This window comes from Danio rerio, chromosome 16 (genome assembly GCF_052040795.2).
Source record: "Danio rerio strain M-AB ecotype USA chromosome 16, GRCz13ab, whole genome shotgun sequence".
NCBI lineage: Eukaryota > Metazoa > Chordata > Actinopteri > Cypriniformes > Danionidae > Danio > Danio rerio.
The window spans coordinates 51726447-51738189 of record NC_141036.1 but is presented as its reverse complement, the minus strand read 5'-3'; the positions used below and the strand labels follow the sequence as shown (position 1 = coordinate 51738189).

General features: G+C 34.4%; 2 protein-coding genes across 2 annotated transcripts in view; one reads left to right on the top strand and one right to left on the bottom strand.

Moving 5' to 3' along the window:
- LOC147840416 (uncharacterized) overlaps window positions 1-11743 on the bottom strand; it is a 976031-nt gene that overhangs the window by 947706 nt on the left and 16582 nt on the right. The gene's annotated exons all lie outside the window — the stretch shown is intronic.
- Window positions 4532-7328, top strand: afp4 (antifreeze protein type IV). Its single transcript, NM_001045488.2, is given in 4 exon segments — window positions 4532-4562; window positions 4693-4762; window positions 6774-6900; window positions 7007-7328. Coding segments are annotated over 3 exon segments (393 nt in total). The 5' UTR covers window positions 4532-4562; window positions 4693-4716; the 3' UTR covers window positions 7227-7328.

The following is an 11743-nucleotide window of genomic DNA, read 5'->3' as shown; positions in this document are numbered from 1 at the left end:
TGAATCAGCTTTTTCAGCTACTATGCCCCCCGCTTCTGGAATCAAATCAAATCACATCAAATCAAATCAAATCAAATCACTTTTATAGTCAAATCATCAGCACCACGTGTGCTATGATGAGTGAAAAGCTTAGGTGCTGGCTCCAGACAGTACAAAATACAGATAGTGCAAAATACAACGAAAGTGCAAAATACAGACAGTACAAATACAACTGTGCAAAATACAACAGCATACTCCCCATACTTCCCCTCTGTGGGATGTGTTAAGTGTTCATCAGCCTGAAGAAACTTTCCTTAAGCCGGCTAGTGCGTGACTGGATGCTGCGGAACCGTCTGCCTGAGGGTAGCAGAGAGAAAAGTCCATGGCTTGGGTGGCTAGAGTCGCTGATGATTCTCTTTGCTCTCTTCATGCATCGCCTGGTGTAGATGTCCATGGAGGGAGGAAAGCTCACCTCCTACTATGCATCCAGCAGTTCGCACAATCCTATGTAGGCCTTTGCGATTGCTGCTGGTCCTATTTCCATACCGGAATCAGCTTCCAGAAATGATCAGATGTGCTCCACCATTAGGCACACTTAAATCAAGACTGAAAACACATCTGTTTAGCTGTGCCCCTACTGAATGAGCACTGTGCTCCGTCCGACAGATCGTACTATTGTTGTTCTCTTCTTTTTCATTCTTTTATAACCTTTTTTAAAATCATTTTTATTTTTGTTTTTATTTTTCTTATGCTTGTCTCTTTTATTTCTGTTTATGTAAATCACTTTGAATAGTGACTGTATATGAAATGTGCTATACAAATAAACTTGCACTGTCTTGCCTTTCTTACTGTGAGGCGACAGTGCTAACCACTGAGCCACCGTGCCGCCCCACTATTGTTCATAGTCAAATAAATAATGCTAATTTTGTTTTGAAGTCATACTTGCATGTAAATTCAGACCAAACATTCAAGGAATTTGAATTTAGCCACCGTCACAAGCTGTCTCTGTTCAAAAATCAACGAATATAAAACAAACTTTATAATTTAATATTTAATATTTTCTATTTAACAAATTTAATAGAAGATATTTTAGTATATACTGTAATGCTGGAAACCACAGCAACTTTTGACTATCTTATTGATGTCAGTGACTGCCAGTTTCCAACATTCTTCAAAATATAGTTTTTTTTTATTTAGAAAAGGCCTCATAAAAGTTTGTCATCACATGAGGGTCAGTAAATAGAGAGTAAATGTAAAATTTGCATCAGCTGTCCATCAAAGTGCAAAGTTCAGTACGTCTTTTAAGCTCTGAACTCTAATAATCCTTTAATTAGTCAAACTGGTACAAGATAACCAAGAATCCCTGACTGTATAGATGTTCCTCGATCCACAGATAAAGCCAATCAGTTTGTGATAGAAAAGCTGAGCTGGTCAGAGCTGACGTGCAAACTAAAGCATATATGAGAGAAAAGGACTTCAGCAGGTCAAAAAACAAGGGTTTTGGGTTAAAAATAAGAAAAGAAAGAAAGACAATTATGCTTTTTGATTGTCATTATATTTCTTCATTCATAAACCTATATTGTCAAACAAATAGGCTACAGATATCTTTATTATTTATTTCGTTTGGCCAGACTCCATTTACATGCCAAAACATAATTATTCCCCTTAAAAGGATTTCTCATTTACAGATAAACAGGAATCGGAGAGTGAAATTCAATACCTTTAAGACCTTTTTAAAAAAACTTTCTATACATTTTAAGACCCATAACCATTTTTCAGTGGTGAGATAACTTACAGAATGTTTATTAAATATTAATGTAAGAAATTAATCCAAAACTAAAACATTTTTAATATACTGAATAAAAATCTATGAAATGTAGCTAATTTAGCAGGTTTTCATTAATTTCATAAACTACTCATTTTCATAAATATCCTTATATTCGCACATTTAATTCAGGCAAACTTTAGCATACAACCATACACTGTGTAATCAAAAAGATATAAAATTGACCTTTTTAGGGCCTTAAATTTCTTTACATTGATTTATCAACTTTTATTAAGTTTTAAGACCCCGCAGACACCCTGATTTAAATGAAAGATATATCTTTATGTTTAAAGATCCAGATAATATAGCGACAAACAAAATTATAAACGTGTAAAACACATATCTGAATAATAGGTGATTTTCTCTACATTTTATTTCCCAGCAATGTGTTATGGCTGGAAGGGCATCCGCTGCGTAAAACACAACACAGGCTCATTCTGAAAAAGTACCTTTACATACATTTCTGGAGAGCGCCAAATACATCCCAGGAGCTATGTTTTTTCCGCAGTTTTTGTTGTCGCAAATCTACCAGAGGCCGCTGTGTACGCCTTTTGAGATCTCAGATTTCTCTCGCCATTCGTGCCTGCTGTTCTCTCCTAAATCCACCTGAAGCCGCTGTCGACTGACTGTTTGACTGACTGAATGACTGACCGATCGACTGATTCACCTTCCCCCTTCCCTAAACCCAACTAATAGTATTTTAAAAAGCACAGATTGACCAACGCCCACCCACTTTCCTAAACCCAACTGAAAAATTTAAAAAGCAAATCAGAAGAAAAGCCCTCGCCTGATTTTTATCACATTACCACATTCTCACCCATTTATTTACTTGTTTATTTTATTTTTTGGCTTCTGTTTTTCTTATCTGCTTTTTGGAACCGTTCTTCACCAGACTCGAACCCCATCGTCGTGGTCATCTCCTCTCTGTGTCTGAAGTCATACATGGTGAGCTAACTAGACAAACTGGTAACAGCGGAAAAGCCGTCCACACGGAGATAAGCGGTCAGCTGGTAAGTGCAAAAAGGCACGGCATCATACCACCAAGTAGCGTTCGTTTTAAAGACGAAATGCAGCCATATGTACTTTTGGCTACATAATTTGCGATCTCTAGAAACGTATATAGGGCTACGTTTTCAGAATGAGCCAATATTGTTATAATTTGTGCTAGAATAGTTGGCGGTTCTTTCCGCTGTGGCGACCCCTGATAAATAAGAGACTATGCCAATCAAAAACATATAAAGGAAATATCAAATTAAATATTTTTAATGTCCTTACATTTGTAGTTTTTTCAATTTTTTTTTGCTCAATTCAGTACTGTATTGTAAGATGTAAAATTTAATTAAAAAATAAATGTAGTTTAATCAAATATATATATAAATTCATATAATTTCATGTCATTTTCTATAAATTAATTACATAACTTAGTTTTCTCTAACTAAATCCCAACCCCCCCAAAAATCCTGATAAATCAAATAAATCTTATATTAAATATTATATAAATTATTTTAATTTATATTTATAATTCATTCATTCATTCATTTTCTTTTTGCTTAGTCCCTTTATTAATCTGTGGTCGCCACAGCGGGATGAACAGCCAACTTATTCAGCACGTTTTTACGCAGTGGATGCCCGCTGCTTTGGACTGTGGGGAAAACCGGAGCACCCGGAGGAAACTTACATGAACGCAGGGAGAACATGCAAACTCCACGCCAACTGACCCAGCCGAGGCTCAAACCAGCCACCTTCTTGCTGTGAGGTGACAGCACTACCTACTGCACCACCCTTATATTTATAATAATAAATATAATTATATAAATATTACTTATTTGTTCAACTCTTATTGTATTAATACACTAATTTCACCTTCGTTACTAGATGCTGCAGCACAGTAAGTATAAAATAGATCATACCAAAACTCAACAGTAAATCCTAACATGCTTTAACCGTCAAGTTTAGATAAGTACGCCCTGTACACATACATACTTTCTAAATTTACAGAATAAATTAAATGATTCCCTATGAAAACAATGGTTTGTAATATTAATATTATTATTATTATTGTTATTATTAATTTAATCCTATTGTATTAACACACAAAATTCACCTTCATTATTAGATGCTTTAGCACAGTAAATAAGAATAAAAATATATAAATCATACCAATACATGGTGGTAAATACTAATACATGCTGAAACTGTCAATATTTGATAAGTATGCACTATACACATAAAAACTTACTGAATATAGTCTAAAATAAAAGATTCCTCATGAAACATGGGTTGTATTATTATTATTTTATTTATTTGACGCTGCAGCACAGTAAATAAGTATAAAAATATATAAATCATACCAACACTTAACAGTAAATCCTAATACATGCTGAAACCATCAAGATTACACAAGTACACACACTACACATACATACTTACCTCATTTACAGAATAAAACAAATGATTCCCCATGAAAACAATGCTTTGGGTTATTATTATTTGATTTATTTGATGCTGAATAAGTATCCTCATATAAAACTGATGTCATAAGGTTTATTGTAACAGCCCAATGCATTGTTTGAGCTCAAAGACTAAAAGAGATTACTGCTGAACTTTGATTGAATCACTTCAGCGTCAGCCTATAGAGGTTCAGTGTGTGTAGATGATTTCATCAGGCCAGATCACCCTTTGAACTTCTGCTGGGACTATAAAAACTCAGGACTCTTTGGAAAAAGCACCATCAGGTCTAACAATCTCTGGACGCAAGGTAAGATTACAGCTACGTTAAACCTGTATGGCCATGTTGAGCTGTGCTATTGATTCTAATTAAAAATAGAGGTTTACAAGAGGAAATTTTGACCAGAAACTGATAGAAATGATTGTTTTTGTGTTTTCAGGCAACTCTTGCTCAACCCGCAATCATGAAATTCTCCCTCATCGCCGTCATTGTTGTTGCTCTGGCCATCGGTGAGTCTTTAAACCACATTTTGTCTCTCTAGATGATGTACATTGTGGGTTAAAGAAATGTAAACTAGAGAGAAGCATAGTGGGTATTTTGTTTTTTATGGTTTTGTCTGTCTAGATCAGTGTTTCTCAACCACGTTCCTGGAGGATCACCAGCACTGCGAATGTTTTAGATGTCGCTTTTATCTGTCACACTCATTACAGGTCCTTTAGGCTCTGCTAATGAGCTGATGACCTGAATTAGGTGTGTTTGGTTAAGGAGACATGAAAAATGTGCAGTGCTGGTGGTCCTCCAGGAACGTGGTTGAGAAACACTGCTCTAAATGATGCAATTTGTGGGTTAAAGAGAATTTCTAAGTGAAAGCTTCTTCTAAAATGAGTATTTTTCTCAGGCTCTTGCATGTAGGTTTAGCAATTTTACCAATATAACAAAGAATATGTTATTTTCACTGCATTTAAAAGTAAATAAACTAAACATAAACTGAGAAAATTGCTAATTTTAGAAGAAATTTTAAAATAGAGGACTTAGAGGATTTGCATCTGAACTCTTCAAATATAAACTAGAGATTAGCACACACTCAAAAATGGCTTATGTAAACTACTTATTTTAAATGAGCTGAAACAACACAATTCTGCAGGTTTTGTGGGGGATAACTTAATTGTTTTAGGTTCAATCCACTTAAAATTGTAAACACTAATAAGTGAACTTAACTCCTTCATGTTCAGGGTATATGCAGGAATCCTAAAGGTAATTTTAATACCCTTTTACGACTTTTTAAAGACCTTCTCAGAATATTTTCTCATCGCCACTTCAAGTTCTAATCAGTAACAAACCTTCAACTTAATAAACAGTAGTTGTTAAATACATCAATGGAGCACAACCATGCAACAGAACTCTGATAAGTTCAGCAGAAACAAAGCTTTAAAATAATAAATTACGTTGTTGTTTTCAGTGACAGGCTTCAGCCACTGTTTAATCTAGTCTTTCTCCAACCAGGAGTACGCAAACTTTAATTTTCTCATTTTGCTTTCTGTTTCGCTTTCGTTTCGTTTGTCGCAGATTACGTGAAAATAATTATACTTATGCCTTTTTGGAGTCCAACACTTTAGACAACGCTTATACAAAATTTTAGACCTTGTAAACATGCGATTAAGACTTTTTAATAACTTTTAAGGGCCTTAATTTTCTCACAATGGATTTATCAACTGTTTATACTTTTTAAGACCCTGCAGAAACCCTGATGTTGTCTCAACACAAATCCATTGTGTGTATTTTTAGTGTACAATGTAGAAAATTGCAGGGTTTCACACAATTTATACATTTTGTCCCAACACAAATTGATTAAGTTAACAAATTTAAATTGGTTGAACAGAAAACAATTAAGCTGTCCCAAATAAATCTCAAGAATTGTGTTGTTTAGCTCATTTTAGAAGTAGTTTAAACACGCAGCAATTAAATATATAAGAAATATAATTTACACTACACTGTAAAAGATTAGTTACTTAAAACAAGGAAACCATATGCCTTAAAAGCAACAAGTTGACTTTACAAAAATAAAGTAAACCCATTGTAACTTGGAACTGTTAGGTTGACTTAATTTTTATAACTCTGCCAACTGTACTCACTTTTTAAAATAAAAGTAAACTAATCCCTTTTTCCATTACACCTTTATTATATTTGTTTTCCCCCAACTTTTCTGTATTAGCCAAATAACACAGTAAAATACTTTTAAAAAGTAAGGATAATTAGCATAATTATTAAAATGAAGTCAACTTAACAGTTCCAAGTTACAATGGGTTTACTTTTGAAAAGTCAACTTGTTGTTTTTAAGGCAGTTGGTTTATTCGCTTTAAGTAACTAATCACTTTTTCGAGGGAGTATTTTATCTATCCTCTGTAAAGTACTTAACATAACAAAGTTGCCTGTGTAAAGTCCAGTAAAAGCCGGAGAGTCTCTCACCTGATTTGGCTTGATGTAATACTGTATTGATCAAACATTTCTGTTCATGTTCAGGCTCTGAGTCAGCATCTCTGGTCAAGAGAGACGCTCCTGCTGAGCTGGACAAGATCGCCAAGTACTTCCAGGATTTAGTGGACAATCTGAAGAACGTTGAGGGTGCTGAGCTGGCCAACAAGGCCAAGTAAGTCCATCATCTCAACTTTGAAACTAAATGATCGACATAGTTATGATTCATTTCAATTGATTTGATTCATTAATTCTCTTGTTTTTGTTTGTTCATGGCACAGTGCTTACCTGGAGCAGAGCAGAGCTCAGTTTCAGCCCATGGTTGAGAAGCTCCAGGAGCAGCTGAAGCCCTTCTCCGGCAACATTGAAGAGCAGATCAAGCCTCTGGCCGCCTCCGTCCAGGCTCAGGTTGCCCCACTGGCCGGTATGGTCCAGACCCACGTTGAGGACATGATCAAATTTGTTGCTGACCAGGCCAAAGCCATGCTGCCACCTCAGTAAACCCACAGGAATCTCCAATACACAGTTCTCTTGCATTTTGTCACAGTATTTTTATTTGTATGCTGATGGTTTTGTTTAAATAAAAAAATTATTAAAAAGTGATAACTTTGCAATGCTTTTTAAAAATGTATTACGCTCTGTTACAAAAAGGATATATATTTCTGGCAACTACCTCATTACCATTCACTTTGTAAATATATTTTATATTCATTTATATAAAAATACACTGCCTGACAAAAGTCTTGTCCACTCTCAAAGTTTTAGGAACAACAAATAATAACTTGACTTCTAGTTGATCATTTCATTTTAAAAGTGGCTTATATGAAAGGCAAAGGACTTTAGATTACGCTTATTTCACCAAAATAAAATATGATCATGCCTTGATTTTTAATGACTTCATTATGACAGTAAGATCAGACTTTGCTTAGACAAAAGTCTTGTCACGTAACAGAAATAATGTACATTATAGAATATAAAGTGATGCTGCAGTGGAAAAAGAATGAATATTGTGTATGACTCCCATGAGCTTGGAGGACTGAATCCATACATCTCTGCAAGACTCAAATAACTAATTAATAAAGTCATCTGGAATGGCAAAGAAAGCGTTCTTGCAGGACTCATCAACATTCTTTGGATTCACCTTCAATGCCTCCTCCATCTTGCCCCAGACATGCTCAATAATGTTCATGTCTGGTGACTGGGCTGGCCAATCCTGGAGCACCCTGACCTTCTTTGCTTTCAGGATCTTTGTTGTGGAGGCTGAAGTATGAGAAGGAGCGCTATCCTGCTGAAGAATTTGCCTTCTCCTGTGGTTTGTAATGTAGTGGGCAGCACAAATGTCTTGATATCTCAGGCTGTTGATGTTGCCATCCACTCTGCAGATCTCCCACACACACCCATACTGAATGTTACCCCAAACCATGATTTTTCTTCACCAAACTTCATTGGTTTCTGTGAGAATCTTGGGTCCATGTTGGTTCCAATACGTATTATGCAGTATGTGTGATGATTGGGATGCAGTTCAACAAATGATTTGTCAGAAAAATCTACTTTCTGCCACTTTACCAAATGATCAACTAGAAGTCAAGTTATTATGTTGCTCTTACAACTGGGATCGACAATACTTTTGTCAGGTTGTGTATACTGTATAAGCTTATAAATGAAGAAATGTTGAGTAATGACAAAGAGTTTTAGAAATACTAAACACAATGTTGTAGTTATATGGGAATTGATATTAAAAATATAACGTGTACGTTTTAATTTTTTTTAATGTTCACATGCTAAGCTCCTTTCTGCAATTGTTTAAGGATTTACTAATCATTTATTTATGGGGGAAATGACTAGTATTAATAAACGAAAACGAAAGGTTTTTAGATTTTTAGACAACTACCCCCTTTTTGCCATTCACTACGTAAAAAAGAGAGTTTTATAAATGCTAAATACTTAATATTTAATGTACGTCAGTTTTATGATAATCTATACTACTAAAAGTGCTGATCTTATTTTAGACCTATCTACTACTGTAATAACTATTAATATGCAGCTAATTTGTAGTTTATTGAGCTAAAAGTCCTAGTTAATGGCTTGTTAGTGACATGAACTGTACATTAAAATAAAGTGGGACCAAATAATATACTAAAAAACCGCACAACAAAATTTAGGGTGAATAGAATTTATTGTAAATGTGTGTTTTCATGTAAGAAAAATACAAATTATTACACTGTAAAACCCAATAGGTTAATGTTACTCAAACCATTTGAGGAAACTGATTGCAACAAACCATTTAAGTTCAAAAACTAATCCTAATGAGTACTGTGAACTTTATTAATTCAAGTAAACTAACAATTTGACCACAGTAAAACTGAGTACTGTAAAACCCAATAAGTTAAGGTAACTCAAACCATTTGAGTTAAAAAACGAATCTATATGAATACTGTGAACTTACGCCATTTAAGCTGAAGTAATGAACTATTTAATTAACTCATTAGCTTCAACACTGAGTTCAAAACTCTTTTCAAATTAGTCGAAAAATTTTTTAGTCAATTTTGAGTTAACTACTCTCATTTCATTTGATCAAGATGACTGTTGGGTTTTACATTGTATGGTTAGGTAAATAGCTGCAGCAAAATAACAAAATGGCATGAAAACATGCAAACAGTAAAAATATTTTCAGTAAAACCAGTGTGTTTATGATGTATTGCAATGATTTGATATAAAAAAAAAAAACATCCCATTTATCAAGCAGCATGTGCTAGCCTGAGATCAGCCAATTGGCTCTTAAGTTATAACAACAACATGGACTTTAGTCAGGATGTCGTATTTACATTTTGACAAGAATGGAAATGAGTAAAGGATAAAAGTACAGTGTGTTCAGTGGATTTAGATTGTAGATTAACAACCTTCGGAAGATAAAACTCTATAAACAATTGATATCTGTTTGAGAAAATGACATGGTCTGCAATTTGCATTATACTTTTAAATGTTGTTCAAACTCAAAGCTTAAACCAATATGGACAAACCCAACCATTGGGTTAAAAAGTTTAATTTAAATTTAATTGAAAAAAATTTAAACAAAGAAATAACTTAACGTTGGATTTGTCCATATTTGATACAACATTGGGTTACCAGAACCCAGCATTTGTTTCTGCGCTAATCAACAAGTGCAATATTTTCTGGTTAATGAAACATTCTAAAGATGAGCTTCTCCTCTCTGAAGTCCTTGAAAATTTAATTCATTCATTCATTACATCAAACCACTTCATCCAATACAAAAACACTGGCATCATTCCAGCCACGATTGTGCTACAGACACATAAAATGGTTAGAGAGAGAGAGAGAGAGAGAGTTTATTCAACCCAGGCTCATTCTGAAAATGTACCTCTACATACATTTCTGGAGAGTGCTAAATACATCCCAGGAGCTGTTTTTTTTGCAGTTTTTATTTTCGCGAATCCAGCAGAGGCCGCTGTGTATGCTTTAATAGATCTCAAATCTCTCTTGCAAGTGCCATTCATGCCTGCTGTTCTCTTGTAAATCCAACAGAGGCCGCTGTCGACCAACTGACTGACTGACTGACCCACCCTTCTCTTTTCAAAAACCCAACCAATAGTGTTTTCAAATGCAACAATGGACCCAGCCACCCACTTCCCTAAACCCAACCGACAGTTTTAAAAAAGAATCCAGAAAAAGAAAAGCCCTTGCCTGATTTTTACAGATTTTCCAGTCGTCGTGGTCAACTCCTCTCTGCATCTCAAGTCCATTGACGTACATGGCGAGCTAACTGGACAAACTAGTAACAGCGGGATAGCCGTCCATACGGAGGTAAGCGCGTCAAGAAATGGTGTCATATATATATATATATATATATATATATATATATATATATATATACATACATACACACACATATACATATATATACATACATACATACATACATATATATATATATATATATATATATATATATATATATATATATATATATATATATATATATATATATATATATATATATATATATATAATGCTCATAAATCACTTTTCACAAAGCACAGTCAAATTTTGTAAAATTAAATTGCATTTGAACTGCTACAATTCTTCTCATTATGCACAAATTATGTTGCTGTTTGCTCAAATTGCTTATTTAAAGTGAGATGAAAATCCACAGATCTTGTTTTTGTTTCTGACAACTTAATTGTGTTTTCAATCCACCTACATTTGGAAAAAAATGAATAAGCTAACATAATAACCCTTCATGTTGTCCCAACACAAATCGATTGTGTGTTTTCCAGCATTTTTTACAGGACTGGTCTAAATTCAAAATAATTGTTGTAATTGCGATACACTAACTGAAACTAGTTTCATTGTAAACTAATGTGCTTAGATTTTCTTTGTCAGTGCAACTCAGCATCTAATCATTCTTATATTCTAATGAAAAATAGTAAAACTCAAGAACCAAGCAGTGCCAGTATCACTTTACTTAAAAGTACTGGATTAAAACATTATGTTCAAGAGCAGTTTAAAAAATCCCATAGGAAAAGCTAAAATATTAGCTTAACTAAACTAGGAAAGTAAACACACCTAAAATCCCCATCAAATCAATACAGAATTCAACAGGCAAAGATGCATTGATTATTCATTCATTTTCCTTCGGCTTAGTCTCTATTTCAGAGGTCACCACAGCGGAATGAACCCTAACTATTCCAGCCTTTTTATTACGCAGCAGATGCCCTTCCAGTACTGGGAAACACCCATACACACTCACATTCACTCACACACACTCATACACTAAAGCCAATTTAATTTTATTCAACTCACCTATATATAGTTCAAGTGTTTGAACTAGGGGGAACCCATGTCAACACGGGGTGAACATGCAAACTCCACACAGAAAAGCCAAATGGCAAAAGTGTGATATATTCAGTAGTGTCATCATTCAAATTGATGACATCATCTGGTGACTGAAGCATCCCAAAAATGCACTAATTATGCACAAAGACGTGATAACTCCTGAC